The sequence below is a fragment of the Ambystoma mexicanum genome, chromosome 9 (genome assembly GCF_040938575.1).
Source record: "Ambystoma mexicanum isolate Mex_15411 chromosome 9, UKY_AmexF1_1, whole genome shotgun sequence".
In the NCBI taxonomy this organism is placed as follows: Eukaryota; Metazoa; Chordata; class Amphibia; order Caudata; family Ambystomatidae; genus Ambystoma; species Ambystoma mexicanum.
Genome location: NC_090931.1, coordinates 987078260 through 987094143, shown reverse-complemented (window position 1 = coordinate 987094143; position 15884 = coordinate 987078260). Strand labels below are relative to the sequence as shown.

The 15884-nt window shown below is 49.3% G+C and overlaps 1 protein-coding gene across 2 annotated transcripts in view; it reads left to right on the top strand.

Moving 5' to 3' along the window:
- The window catches only part of LOC138488866 (neurabin-2-like), a 1321710-nt gene that overhangs the window by 307725 nt on the left and 998101 nt on the right, over window positions 1-15884 (top strand). For both annotated transcript variants that reach the window (XM_069616225.1, XM_069616224.1), the window contains exon 6: window positions 8999-9128. In XM_069616225.1, coding sequence (XP_069472326.1) covers window positions 8999-9128 — 130 coding nt within the window. The remainder of the gene's footprint in view (window positions 1-8998; window positions 9129-15884) is intronic.

Genomic DNA, 15884 nt, shown 5'->3' with positions numbered 1-15884 from the left:
ATAAGGCGACCACTATCTTACTAGGCCCAGTGACCTTGAGATCACACAAGTGCAGGGGTAGAGGAAAGGTGCAGACTGCAAGTATAAGATAGTGCAGGTAGGGGGGACCTTAAGGTTGCAGATACAGCCCCAAGTGCAGTGTTGCCAGGAGGCAGTGCTGGTGAGCAACTGGGAGGGCAGGGACCTGGGACCGTGGTTCAGAGGGTAGCCAGGTAACCAGTGCAGTATAAGACAGGAGATCAGCAGGGAAGAGAGAAGGCAGAAGCAAAGGGGAAAGTCTTGAGCTGCTTCTGGACCTGGAGATTTTACTGCTCAAGTTTCAGCGAGGCAGGGGGGTTGTTCCAGAGAAAGGCGCCAGCCGAAGAGATCTGCCCCCAGCTTGTTGCTTGGAAAGGCAACTGACCCTCAAGGAGTTGGAGATGGAGGAGCGAAGAGCTCGAGTAGCAAGCTACTGAAGCTACTTCAGAAAGGAAAGCTGGAGATATTTTGGTCCCAGGCCCCAGAAGGTCTTGTGGCCAATGCAAAGGTTCTTGAACTTGCTCCTTGCAGCCACTGGGAGCCAATGGAGAGATTTCAGTGTTTGAGAGATACGATCCCTGGGCTTGAGGCCAATGACAAGACTTGTAGTCCTGTTCTGGTTGAGTTGTAGAGGATGGAGAGTAGAGGGAGTCGTATTTAAAAAAGAGGCTAACAGTAGTCCAGCCTACAGGGAACCAGAGCTCTAGAGACAATGAGCTTCTGGGGGAAGGAGAGGAAAGTAAGACTACTTCTGAGAAGGTGCAGTTGATAGTTTGACTTTTTAGAGACGTCTGAGATGTGAGGAGAGAAGGAGAGTGTGGAGTCGAAGATAACCCAGAGGTTCTTAGCCTCACAGGTGGGAGCAGAAAGAGGGCCAAGGGAGGCAGGCCAGAGAGTGAAGGGAAAGGGGTGTAGGTGTGCCGATGAGGAGGATCTCCGTCTTGCTGGCATTCAGGCAGAGATCATTGGCGGTGCACCACTCTTGGATTGCAGACAGACAATCTGGGATCCGAGAAGTAGAAGAGATGGCACAGGGTAGCTGGAAAGCAAGCTGGGTGTCATCCGTATAGCACTGGAAGCTGGAGCATAGAGTAAAAATGCGGTGGGCGAGTGGTGCCAGGTATTGGTTGAACGACTAGAGAGAAAGGGTTGAACGACTAGAGAGAAAGGTTAGAGAAAGGTTAGACCCCTGGGGAACACCACAGGCGGAGAGAGAGAGATGTAGGACCCAAGTTGGACCTGGGAGGGTCGGTCAGAGAAGAAGGAAGCCAGCCAGGCCAGAGCCTGATCAGTGATGCCCAGGTTAGCACTGAGCCGGTTGAGCAGGATGGGCATGGTTGAACGTGTCAGCGGCAGAGGAGAGATCAAGTAGGATGAGGACAGAGCGGAGATTAGAATCAAGGTTGGAGAGCAGGTCTTCACGGATGGTCAGGAGAGCAGTTTCCGTGCTTCTGGCTGCTCTGAAGCCAGACTGATGGCATGGAGACAACCAGCAGATTCAGTTTGACGGTTATGCTGGGAGATGGACAGCTTTTCCAGGAGTTTGCCCAGGAAAGGTTGGTTGATCAAGGCTATACCCCTTTGGACCATTACCGCCAAGGTGGTTGCCAGGGCTCTCCTGGGCATCTTTACCAGAGTTGGTTTCCCTATGGAGGTGGTCTCTGACAGAGGAACCAACTTCATGTCTAGTTGTATGCCAGCAATGTGGAAGGAATGTAGTGTTAACATACGTTTTCGACCTTCTACTATCCCCAGCCTGGACCTCTGGCAGTGCAGCTCTTCATTTTTATCTTTTGGTGAACATCACCCAGGGGATACCCCTATGGCACCCATGGGTGGGGGGTACACCCTTGTACCTCTTATGTGTGTTTTGGGCACCTTTGTGTTGCCCACAGAGCAGGGTATGGGCTGGTGGCAGCTTGATGCTGATCTGACAGGAGCTCTGAGTATCTTCCATTTTGGGATACCCATGACCTGCCATAGGAACCAGTGGATTCCTGATAGAAGGCAAGATGGTCCCTGCGACCTCTTGGTTTCTATTGCCTCTTTGCTTGTTTTCCCAAAGTCCTGGGAAGCCCTGACTCTGTCCCTTTACCAGACTGACTGTTGGGTGGAAGAACCATATATGGTCTTGTGTGGAAGTTCAGGCCAGACTGGCTGAAGCCTTCCCAGTGACTGTATGTTGTGGGTACACCCTTGGGGTGGGACCTGTGTGTGACCAATATGCATTCTCTGTTATGGGTGTCTGGTTTCTGTGTGTGTGACACAATGAATGACACAGCCCTGCCTGAAACTGACACGAATGCAGTGTGGTGTGCTGAAAGGCTGGTTGCTTGCCCCAATCCACATTCCTTGTTACGGTTGTCTGGGTGGAAGTTAATGGCCTGAATGCCTTTGAGCCGGATTGGCTGCCTGCCTGTATGAATGCCCTTCTGTGTGATTGGCTGACTGAGCCTGTCTCAGCCAGAGTGAATGAAGGAGAGATGTGTATGTCTTGGGACCCCTCACTTACCATATTTGTTCACAAGCTGAAGCTGAAGTTGAAACTTGAATCTGATCCTTGAAGCCCAGCTCGAGGAGAAGATTGCTGCTGCATTTCCTTTGATGTAATCCAAGAGCTGTTGAATCTGTCGAGGACTGATCCAAGAGAGGACCTGGCTAGTAGACCTCTCCCCTAGCTACGAGGGACCATTGTGCAAAAACTGCTGTTCGTCATCAAGGCACCCTGGAAGCCAGTTCTGTGAGTCTGACATCCGGAGAAGGGGTCCGCCAAGAATCCTGAAGAGAGCATCTGAACATCGATGGACCGTCAAAGTCCATTGGCCTAGACCTGGGCTGGAGGATTTCCGTGACTGCTGGACGCCAAGTCGAAAGTGTCGTCCAGAGGCGGGGACACCTTGACGTTGTGCTGCTAGAGGCCCGGAGCCAAGAAAGCTCCACCTTGCCTAAGAACATTTTAAAGGGGGCTCCCTTGCCATCACAGTCAGCCATTTTGTCCCGCCAGAGAAAGTAGAGGATGTTGGCTACCGAGGAGAGTCTGCCGGTGGGTTTCCCGCCACCGGAAGTTGACAAAGATGTCCCGAGGACACTGACTGATCCGAGGTCCAGCCCGTGGTCGAGTTCCGAGCGCTGAAGCTATCCAGAGGTACGTGCTGCAGCCACCAACAAGCCTGCATACATCGCTGCCAAAGGTTTTTCAAGTCCACCAAGTCTTATTTGCGGCACCGAACATTTTGCATTGAGGCCTACCCCACGCCTCACCTTCCCAGGTCTTCCACCATTGAGGAAATGATCGATCGAAGAGCACCGCGAAGGTCGAAACTGCTTTATCACTGCAAGTGTTGCACTTTTCCTCGAGGTTCTCGACTACCAGTCGCTCTTTCTTCAAAGGGGGCCCATCCTTATTACAGGTTGCAGAGGTGGGGGGGATCCTCATTCAGAATTGTGGATCTATATCCAAAGAAAGAATTTTGCCATTGCTTAACCTTAACCTGCCTGCCTGCCTTCCTTATTATCTATGCTGATGCACCTTACTGAATGATTTTGTATGCTCTACTATAACTGCCAGCAGTTGATGCATTTGAAAGGAATCTAAAGTCTAAGTGTGGTACCACTTATAATTGTATAGATTTGTCATTATATTACCAGATTATAAAGTGTGAATATTGTGTGTGTGTATATGTATATGTATATGTATGCGTGTGTGTGTGTGTGTATATATATATATATATCTGTCAGTTAGCACATAACATAGTGTGTGGACATTCCTTTGTGGGGGCTTGGGGACACACTATACTTGGGAACTAGCCTGCATCACCTCCTGAGAGCTTAAGCCTTGGTTGCTCGTCCATAGCTACCAAATTGAGAGCCTTGCTAGGGGGTATAAGTACAGATACCCCCCTCCAGTCTGTACATGTACAATCGGGGAATTCATCCTTTCCTTTGGGACTTTATTAGCCCTTTTACCTCCCACCATGGGAATATTCATTGGCAGAGGGTTGGCTACTCCTAATATCCCCATCTCGATCCCTAGTTGGTTTGTTAGGACCTAAGCTGGTGGATGAGATAACATGGCCATGTTGTTCCAGATCTTGCCAGTAGTGCATTCGCCCCCACCTTTGATTTTTAGACCCATTTCGACAGTTGATACACAATATTGAGGGTAGTAGTTTGATTTAGGGGGGGTCCACTCCCCTTTTTCCATTCTACATTGCAACCATACCGGAATAGCTAACGGATGGGGAGCATGATCGACTTTCTCTTGCTCGTTTGGAATATCATGGTCTGATTCAGACTGACACGTTTTCGCCTCAGAGGACCAAGAGCATCCGGGGAGGCCAGGGGAAGTCGCAACCTGACTTCTCACTATTACACCTAGGTCAGGCAAAATTGACTCTTGGGACAACCCCAGCCCGTTCTCACTCATTAATTAATTCTCTGTCCCCCCCAAGGGAGTTTGCCACGCATCGTGCGCTCTCTGGCATGATGGAAGTCTTCATTAATGGAGTTGGCGTGGCTCATTGTTGGGGATCCGACTGAAGTTCTTGCTTCCGTTGGATGATGGTTGTATGTGGTTGTTGGTAGCGTTCGCACACAGGGAACTTTGAGGAATGTATCTTTCGACCTACAGTTCATAAAAATGGAGCAAGTTGTATCGGGGCTTGTGGACAGTTTTTGTGCTTCTGTTCATTTCGGTTCAGACCCATAGGTCCTTGAGGAATCTTTAATGTTGCTAGTCGCGGACATTGTTACCGGGTTCAGTGCCCTATGGTCTTGATTTGCCTCGGTCTAGGTTCCCATACTCGCATTGTGAATAAGAATTGAGGTATCACAATTGGCTAGGCCTGGGTCTCTGTCCTGTAGTATAGTACTGATTGAAGGGCTTGGGTCGATGGAGATCTGTGAAGAACGACTTGCGCGTTTTTTCTTATTGTGTGTAGATGTCGGGATGGACTTGATAGGATTTGCGATTGCACGAAATAAGTTTGCTTTTACTTTATTCCTCAGACTTTAGATTTTTATTTTTTGCAGTCAGGTTAGACTCTGCATCATTAGGAACCACATGCACGTCATCTCCATCATGATGTTTTTTTACTCTTTTTGTACTGCATCCTATCAGTAGCTTGCGACTGTTCTACATGTATTTCCTCCAGCATAATTTCTTTCGTGATTTTTTTAGAAGCATGATCTGGAACCCCGTTTGTCTCTATCTGAGCTTGACGGATAAACTCCATGACTGAAGTTGAGAGGGGAGTATCATCGGGATCCAAAGTCGGTGCTGTCTGAGAAGTTGTTGGCAGGGACACCAATTCTTCAGTTGGTCCTGACTGCAACCCTGCTTCCTTGTGATCGATGTCGCCATTTCGATTTTTCCGAATTTTGGTGAATCCTCTGGAGGAGGCTATAGATCCTGGTGATACCGTTTGATTGCCTCCGAACTTCGGACTTTAGGTCGCAAAATTCTGAAACAATCTTGTCATTTAGAAGCGTCTGTAGGCCCACCAAGGGTAGAATAACAGAGGCCCACCTCCTTGGTTAATTTCATCGGAATACCCAAATGGTTTTGCACTTCTGACTTGAGGAGCTCATAAACTGACACCAAAGAATGCAATACAAATCTTAGAACAGATAATGGTGTTTTGTTGAGGTATTTTGGAGGATTGGAAGGTGGATCAGTAGAAGATGGATTTGCGGAATAAGGAATGTCAATGGAGTGGATGGGAGGTCTAACTGACCTGAGACTGCCTTCATTCACATGGATGGCCAGAAATTAAGGTGGTGTGCGGTACATGAAGGCGGGCATGTAACCCTATTCATTATACGTGCTTGTGTGTCCAGACAGTCCTGAAAATTCAGTGATTTGGAAAGATCCAAAGAACCAATGGGCCCCTCTTTTGCCTGGGGGCCGGAGGGGGAGGGGGGGGTGATAGTTTGCCTAAGGACTTGTAGGCAGACATCTTTTATATCAGCAAGGTCACTCGGACTCTTCCTTCTTTTTGGTATAAGTAGGTCGTTAATTTTGTGCTTTATTATTCGTGTATTCCAACGCTAACGTTTGTCTCAGGGAAGGATCCCCTCTCGGAGGGATAGATGATTCTAGCCCTTGAATGGAGGCCGATCACCCTGAAATGGAAGTATTTAAGTTAACCCTTTCGGTCGTTGCAGACTTGTCACGATAATGTTCATCTACTGCTGATGTGACTGAAATGTTTCCGCGTATGCGGCTTTGAAGCTGGCGGCAGTGGCTCCGTCAGTTCGGGAGCTCGGAAACATTCTACAGCACTGTGCTGCATACGTTATAGCTTTTGGAGAACATTTGGCCCTTCTGGAAGTGAAGGGACTGGGAGACAATCACCTGATTACAATCAGACCGAGTGCTCGCGCTGAGTTCTTAAGGGTCGTGTGCGGCAAGTAAATAAGTCAGTTGGAGAAGAGCTTATATCATATCATATGACTCCAAATCCGTTGTCCTCCAACCTCTTTGGATGTGATAAATCTGTCCACCCGCCGAACCCCAGGAAATACAGAAAACACAATCTGCCGAAACCTTGCGGGGAGACTGTGGTTTTATGAGCCTCAGTTCTCCTCCTGCGTCTGGGCTGCTCATAAAAATCAAGGAAAGACTCTGAGATCTAGTCCGTATTCCACAGAAAACACACTGGGGGTCATTATGACCCTGGCGTTAAAGGTTTAACAGTGCTGTAAAAGGTGTCGGCGCCGTTAAACCCTTAACGCCTGATTACGAGGTCCCTTTGCGGGACCCGACCTTAACGGCTGGTCTCCATCAGCTGTTAAAGTAGGGACCCGCAAAGGGACCTTGGTGCTAAGTACGGTACCGCAATTTGCGGTACCGTACTTGGCGCCTTCCCCAGTCCCATTGAGCCCTATGGGGCGAGAATGGGAATTGGGACTGGCCATGGTTCAATGGGGAATTACCGCCCTGCCAACCTTGGAATGGGGTGGTAATTCCCCATTGAACCATGGCGGACCCGTTAACACCGGCACCAACCATGGCGCTAATAGCGCCATGGTTTAGCGCCGGTGTTGTAATGAGGGCCACTGTGCCGAAACTTCAGACTTACTTTTTTACTCCCCAAAAAATTGTTATTCCCAACTCTAAAAAAATAAGGAGTAAAATACTCCCACTTCAAAATCTTATCTGGAGAAATGCCTGCATCTCTTGGGTTTAGTTGCTAGTATAAGGGATAGAAGTACGCATTTTGACACATGACAGAGGACTCACTTTTTTTTTTATAGATTCCTTAAGTAGAGGCAGGGAAACCCCTCTTAGAGTTAGGGAGAGAGGTTTCCTCTTTATTAACAAATAAGTCTATGCCTAAAATCATTCCACCTGTGTGTCAGTCTCTGCCTTCTACACTTTTACAGTGTACATATCTGAACATAAACTGATATTTGAAGAAGGGGGGGCATAGTTTGCAAGTGGTGGTGTCATCAGTGAAATAGCCATATAAAAATGTACTCTAGGCAAAGAGATGGGAATAATTGCACTACCCCCTGTGAATGACTGTAAGCACAGACAATTATAGAAGGGAATTAATCCCTCACCACCAAGAAATAGTGGCAAAATAGCTCACATAGTGAGCACACATCTCTGACTAACAGACACCAAATCTTCAGTAAAGACCGTTCTATAAAGAGACAAGTACCTAAAGGTTCACCTTTCATACATACATACATGGAAGCCAAGAAGTACTAACCTTAGACTCATGGCTATACCTTGTGGCTCCATGTGAATCCTTCCGATGCCACCCCACGTCCATCAGATGCTAGGGTTAAGGAACATTCTAAGAACACTCTGGATGGGCATTTGGATAAAGTGGGTAAGGAAGTCAACTTTAATTAGAAAATTTGAAGACTGCAAGGCCATAGCCATTTGTTCTAACACAGTAGTATATACGCATTCAGTGAGGTTTATAAAGCAATTTGAGGCCCACAGGCAGGACCATTTTTGACAATCGAGCAGATTATTTAGTGGCTAAAGATAGCTTGGTGGAGATGCTGAAAATCTCTGAGGTGTCTGTTATACTTCAACCTCTACTAGCATTAGGAGCCACTTGCCATTCTGGTTAATGCACTGATTGGGGCTAAAATGATAGATCTATCCAGCACTAAGGACAGGTTGAAACAAGACCTGGGGGGCATGCCTTGAGTGCATCAGGTTGTGCAACTACATTACAAAAGGTGTCTAGAAACACCCCGTTGAAGTGGATTTATTGTAGATCAACGTTTGAAAATGGAAGTACCTGACTTGTATACATTGAATTAATTAATAAAACAAAATAAAGTTACCCCAGTTTAACAAATGTCAAGGCCAGCTTGTTGTAGATTTGCCTGGTAAGACTGAGCGACTATAGGAGGCCACTGGGTAAGGCAAAATGCACACTTGGCTAAATGCACCAGTATACACATTTGCTAAGTATGAGGTGGCAGATGGAATCATCAACAAGCTTGCCAACAGGTAGGTTTTATGCCAGTAGTCAATTTCATGTTCAAATGTGGGTGTTCCTCTAATCGTGGCCCTTCCTTTGGGATACTGTAATGCTCATCATGCAAGGGTAAATGCTGTACCTGTATGAATCAATATAGATGTTCATTTAAGGATAAAGCCTATCCAGCAGTAGGTTATTTTTTGGAAGCACGTTTACCCTCCAATGCCTTTCCAGTGTTCCTTCTTAGAGCAGAGTTATTGTGATTTGGTCTCTGCCTAGTTATCAGATGGGTAGGCAGTGTTATGCTAAAGGGAATCGTATGTATGCTCTGCAGAAGGAGGCTAGTGCAGACGACTAGCATTTGTTTTTCTAACCATTTGTCTGCTCCACATCCTCCACATTGCTGCTTGAAAAGCATGTTGCTTTATTATTTATGAAACAGTAAAGCAACACTGGGTCTAGATTATAATTAGGTTTCTTCCCTGACGCAGTTGAATTTCAAGGTTTTCTTTCTGATATTTACTTTCAAGATTTTTAATTGGACGTGAAAAACCTGGAACGCAAAGCGAAGTGGCTCGCCTTATCAGTGAGACTTTGGAGCAAGAAAGATGTCAGCAGCAGATGTATGAACAACACTGTTCCGAGGGTAGTACTGGACAGGTAAGCAACTCAAGAGTTCTCCTTTAACCCTCAACCATATTTCTAATTAGCTGAATAATCGCACCTAAAATACTTCATCTATGACTTAGCTTCTCTTCAAACCAGAGGTGTATTTACAATGATGCCGAACAGTCCCTGGCCTAGTGTGGTAGATTGCCAAATGAGCAGCATTTTATAGCAGTTTATTTGCATTGTCATTTTTTAAATATAACGTTAATTTTGTTTTTCGGCGTGTGACTGATCCACAACAATTTGTGAGTGATTTTGAGCTGTTGGCAGTAATTCCACTTTGACAGGTAAAGTCTTTGCTGATTTAACTTGTATATTTGCTTAATATTAAGCTTTGTTAGGGTGACGATAGTTTATTTGTAAAAAAATGAAATGCGTACCAACAGTGGGTGTGCGCTTAGACCCGTGTTCTCTGGGTGGATGCAGTCTACAGGCAAAGTCCGCCCTGTCATATTTAGTTGGGATATGACATCAGGAGTACACAATGCATCTCCAGAAGGGGGAAGACCAAACCGTCCAAATGCCATGGCCAGCCTGATTAACAAAGACTCCATGGTTATGCCCTGTTCTTTTGTTGGGTCCTGCAGCTGGTGGAAGCGATTCACATACCGATTAGAGGATAATTCAAACAAACCCACAGAGGGCCTGGCTGCAGAGGCTACCAAAGGAGACCAAAAACCCCAACAACCTTTCATTTGCAACTGCCAACCTAAAGCCAACTCCCGCCCTCCATATTGATGACAGTGAACGGTCATGTCTGGGACTGCGTGTTTACAGTAGTCCATCCCTCAGGGGGGACCCATTCATAAGGTACACAAATATTGTTTGCAGGAGCCAGAGACAGCTTCAAGGGAGACATGCTGCTTTAATCCAGAACCAAAGAGCGATCCATTAACCAGAGAGACTCTTTGATCCGCAACGGACAGGAAGATGGGTGGGACTTAGTATCACATGTTGTCAGCCCTTGACCTTCCCTGTTTCAAAGCACTCTGGTCAAGACCTCATACATACAGGAGATTGTTGGTGGGGACCCAGGATTGGTACTTTAAGGTAGGATTAGCCTACACCAATCACTGTGGACCATTTGGCTTTAAAAGAGGACTGAGCCCCTCTTTTGGCAGATCTGAAGTCTTTGCATGGAGTAGAAAGAAAAACTCCTCATTGGACCCTGGCTGAAGCTATAGTCTGCCTTACTTCTTCTGCCAGTGAAGGAAGTCCAGGTCCTCCAAAGAGGGAAGCAAGATCCCTCCCTTAAACATCTCCAGGACACAGAGGGAGATACCAAATCCAGAGGACCCTCCAGCCGCTCCAGTACCCAGTCAGCACACAGTGTGCCCTGCTAGGCTCAGCAGCGAGCTTGCAGGTGGGAAGTGCCAGAAGGTCTTTGAACCTGAAACCAAAGACAAGGCAGTTGCCTGCAACACACTTCTCAGCTTTGGACCGTCCTCCTTAAAGGATGACACAAGCCTAGTGAAGAAGCTGGGAGAAGTGCCTCGACGAATTTTCATTTCAGTGTTTAATTTTTCCCACCTTAGAGAACCCCAGCTCTTTTGGTGAACTTTGGGACTTTGTACTTTTAATTCTGTGTCCTCTGCTTTTTTTTTGTGGAGTCCCTGACAAACTCCATAGACATCTTTTTACATTGTGACACACAGCACCTTCAGTGCAGTGGCACAGGGTAGTCTCTCAGATTTTGTTTAAATACCTTCTCTTGGTAAAACTACCAAGAGCAGTGAAGTGACATTGACTTTACTTACATTGTATTACTTTCTAGACCCAGCACACACAATCTTACAATAGGGTGCTGGAGGAGTTACTTCGTATCCCCTTTGTCTAGTTTCTCATGTAACATTTGTATGTTACTTTCTATAATTAATGGCTGGTGGCAGTGGTTTACTTTTCACTACCATTTAGTGTTTCTACCGCAGGCTGCAATTGCAGCTGCCCTAAAGCACCCATGGGTGCCCATTTTGTCAAAATGGCCCGGTCTTCTCTTTTCGCCATTTTTTTTTGTTGGAAAGGTCCTTCTTGAGATTTACCCTGCGTGCCAAAACAGGTTTGGTCCCTTTGTTTTGTCTTTGGCGGGATTCACTGGTGAAGGCCGCCTCTGGCTCCAGCGTGTCTGGCAGGGCAGGAAGTGAGGGAGGTGCATGATACCGCCTGTGCTTAATCCCCTTGGTTACATGAATGCACCCAGAGGTGATTGGCTGGCTGTCCTCGGAAGACAGCCACCCTGCTGTGTGATTGACAGCTAGGCTGCAAATGAATGGGAGAAACCTGCATAAAAAAACAAGGTCTTTTGCTTGGAAGGCAGTCGACCAATGGATGAAGGAATCCAAAGAAGAACTTGGAAGAGACGCCTGCTGCAACTCCTGGACCATTGGCTTGCCCAGTGAAGCCCTGCTGCAGTGCCGAAGCTCCAAATTCGCCTTGACTAGAGAAGCCCTGCAAAGGATGACTTCTCCCCTTTTGGTTGGTGGGACCAATTGATTCCAAGACGCACTCCTCTGGAAATCTCTGAGCTGGCTGTACTTCCATTGCTGCTGCAGGAACCGATTGCCAGGGAGAGGAACACCAAAATCGAGTGTCTTTAAGTTGGACCCGAGCTCCAGGAAGATCCTCCAGACTCCCATGAAGCAGGACTGACCAAGCCTGAGCCACCTAAACAGAGTGCTGGACCCCAGATGTGAGGAAAGTCCATAAGCTATCCGAGAACCGCAGTGGTGCTATTTGCGAGAAGCTGAAACCGCGAAGTGCTGCTGATCTGAAGTTTGCCCATTGCTGCTGCCGTAACCCCCCACGGCAACCAAAGTGTCACTGCCTCTGAGGTAGGAAGCCTCTACAGTGACAGCGGCAAAGCCTGCTAGCACGCCGGAGAAGAGGATGATATCTCTGAGCCCTGCTCCAACCCCTCAGGATGCAAAAAAAAGGGGGGGGGGTGTGAGGAAGGCCCAAGCCGGCCCAGGCCGTGTCATGGGCCATGGAAGTTTCAACCACAGATGACGAAGACAAGGAGTCACTGCACACGGTCCACACGGACGCGGAGGGCGTCTGCAACGGCGCGGGGCATAGTGTTTCGATCGCGCCTGCTCAGCCGAGGGATATATCTCGGGAAATCCTATCAACCCTACATACTTTGGTGTTGGTGATCCAGAAGAGGATGCCACAGGACCCGGTTCCTTCGGCCCCTTAACCTGTGGCTAAGAGGAGGCAATGTCATCCGACGCCCCCGTTTCAGCCCCCACTTGGACCCAGACACAGGGGCGGATACGGCCACGGAAGATGACATCATCACAGCGGGCGGATCTCCGCAACCGAGGGTGTCTGCACCGGATGAGGTGGGGTCGTTCCATTCCATGGTCGCAAAATATTCGGAGCTTTTCCAGCTTACACCCGAGGAAACCAAGAATGAGGGTTTCCTTTACCAGAGGCTTAAGGCTGAAAAGAAGACCTAATGGCACTGACCCTTCTGGATGACATGTGGGAGGAGGGCCTGGCCCTCTTGAAGAATCCCAGCATGGCTCTGGCCAAAAGGGATAGGCTGGAGAAGTAGTGTGTGCCGGAGTCCGCACCCAAGTGCCTACGATCGCGAACATCGCCGGATTCTGTGGTTTTGGTAAGAGCAAGGAAAAGGTAGTCTAACCCTTCCTCATCCCCGGTCCCCTCCGGACGGCGAGGGAAAGCAGTTGGACGCCATGGGAAGGAAGGTCATCTACACCGTGGCGTCCACCATCTAGGCGGCCAACGCTCTGGCGATCCTGGCCAGGTACGACAGGTAACTGTGGTATGAGCTGGGCCTGATTCTGGAGTTACTCCCCGACGACAAGAGGATGGAGGCGATATGCCTCTTCCAGGAGTGAGGTGACTTGGGACCCTGCCATCATACCACCACTGGACAGCGCCCACAAAGGGTTTCCAACAGATGGGGAACAGTGTCTGCCTCTGTCGTCAAGGTTATCTGAAGGCCACAAATCTCCGCCAGTAGGTCCAGGTGAGGGTACTGGACATGCTGTTCGGAGATAACCTGTTTGGGGACGGTCGTCAACTATTCCCTGCAGGCCATTGAGGCGGACACTCCAGCAACACCGCTCTTCCTTTCGCTCCTCCAGAGGGAAGTCGAGCAGATCGACAAAAGGTTTCTCCTCGTATCGCCAACCCTCCAGGTCCACGGTCCAGAAGGCCCACAGAGGCCGTTCCCAGGCCTACAGTGGAGGTGGTCTACATCGCTGTCACCCTCCAGGCAGGACGCCGACGCAGGACTGAACCAACAGGACATCTGGCCCCCACCCGTGCACCCCAGTGGGATGCCAGCTTGATTCGTCGGCAAGTGGGAGAAGATCCCCACCATCAGATGGGTGCCGGACGGTCTAACCCACGGATATGCACTGGAGTTTCAGCACAGGTGTCCGTGGATCCCTCCGGTGACCCGGCAGGAGCAGCACATCCCTCAACTCTTGGAGGTGGTACAGGCCATGTTGCGGAAAGGGGCCATAGAGTTGGTTCCACAGTGACTCTGGGGCTCAGGAGTCTACTCCAGATACTTTTTAGTCAAAACGAAAACCTGGGCCTCGCGGTCCATTCTGGACAAACGACATCCCAGTCCCAAAAATTCAGGATGGTCACGCTGCAGCACATGCTTGGCCAGCTGGAAGAAGGAGAATTCTCGATGTCCCTGGACCTGGAGGACGCCTACTTCCACATCCCCATTCACAAAAAGCACTAAAAGTTCCATCGCTTTGTAGTGCATGGGAAGACTCTACCAATTCAAGGCCCTCCCCTTCGGCCTGAAGTCTGCCCCCAGGGTGTTCACGAATTACCTAGCACTAGTGGCAGCCCAGCTACGTCTGCAGGGGAAATGCACGTGTACCCGTATCTCGACGACTGATTCATTCGGGCCGGTTCGCAAGAGTTGGCAGTCACACGGAGACAACCTTCCAGCTGCTGACGCCTCTGGGATTCTCCATCAATTATCCTAAATCCTGCTTAGCGCCATCGCAGAACGCGATGTTCTTAGGAGCCTGACTCAGTACGGTCCTCTGCCTAGTGTCGTCCTCAGAGGAGAGGGCAGTGGCCATTCTCGGGGAAAGTGCGACTGCTATTGTCGCTGAAGCCCGCAACGGTGCCAACCATCAAGTCACTTCTCTGCATGATGTTGTCTTGCATCTACCTTATCCAGCTCTGCAGGTTACGGATGCAACCTCTCCTGGAGTTTCTGGATGCTCGATGGATACAGGTGTCCGGAAGCTTTGCGGACAAGATCCTGCTCGACAGAGTTCCGTCAGGCGATAAGGTGGTGGGGCATCTACTCCGTCACCCAGGGCAAAGGTTTTTGAAGTCCATCCTCTGTACCAGGAAACAGTCACCACAGATGCTTCCCTGGAAGGCTGGGGAGCCTACACCGGACGTCTGCATGCCAGACGCCTGTGGCTGATAGAGAAGGATCTTCACATCAATATCTTGGAGCTGCGGGAAGTGTTCTGGGCCCTCAAGTCATTCCTCCCGTCTCTGAAGGGCAAGGTGGTGAGGATCTTCACAGTCAGCAAAACCACCACAATGTTCTACATCAGGAAGCGGGGGGGGCACTTGATACCCAGCGCGCTCATAAGAGGCGCAGGACTTGTGGCACTGGGCCATCGGACAAGAGATGTTCTTCTTCCCCTTTCACCTGGCTGGAGTCATGCACACCATTTGCTGAGTCCCTCAGCAGGGAGTTGCGCTCCTGCCATGAATGGGAACTTCACCAGGACCAGGTGGACCCCATCTTCATTAAGGGGGGGCAGACCCCAGATCGATTAGTTTGCGACAGCGGCAAACTCCAAATGCCAGATGTTTGCCAGCAGATTCCACCGAGGAGCCTGCAGGATGCATTCTCCTGTTGGGAAGGCCTGTTTCTGTATGCGTTACCTCTCCTGCTACGAGAGATCAACGCACTCAAACTGTGTCGATGCAGGATGATCATAGTCACCGTGTGGCAGAGGCAGATTTGGTACCAGACCTTCTCAACATGCCAGCATTGCCTCCGGTCAAACTGCCAGTGGTCCTGGATCTTCTCACCAGAGAAAGAGGTGCAATCCTGCACCACGACCCAGGATCGCTGAACCTGAGGGCTTGGCTCCTGCAGTCATAGAAATTTGGAGGATCAGAGTTGCCAGCGTACTGCAGAGAGGTCCTTGCCAAGGCCAGAGTGTTGCCAACTCTGAAGTGCTACGGTCACAAGTAAGTGTTTTGCTATGTGGTGCCAGTCACAGAAGATCACCCCTCTGAGGGTCACGGCCCTGCGGATTATTCCATACTTTTTGTCCTTGGCCAAGGTGGGACTGGCGCACACCTCTATGAACGTGCATCTGGCGGCTATCTCCTGCTAAACCAGGTCTCCAGGAAGATCTTCTCCTTGGTCCCACCGTCTTGTCAAGGAGTTCCTCAAAGGACTGTTCTCGATGTCCCTGGACCTGGAGGACGCCTACTCCTTGGTCCCACCGTCTTGTCAAGGAGTTCCTCAAAGGACTGTTCCGATCTTTGCCTTCAGTGTAGGCTCCTGCCCCGGTGTAGGAACTCATTGTGGTACTGACGAGGCTCATGGGGGGTGGGGGGGTTACCCTTCGAGTCTTTGAATCAGGCCCCTCTCATTCCTCTCATGCAAAGGGCTTTCCTGGTGGCCATCACCTCTGCCAGGGGGTGGGTGAGATCCAGGTCCTATCCTGCAAACCACCATATCTGACTTTCCCCCAAGTAAAAGGTGGTGCTGCG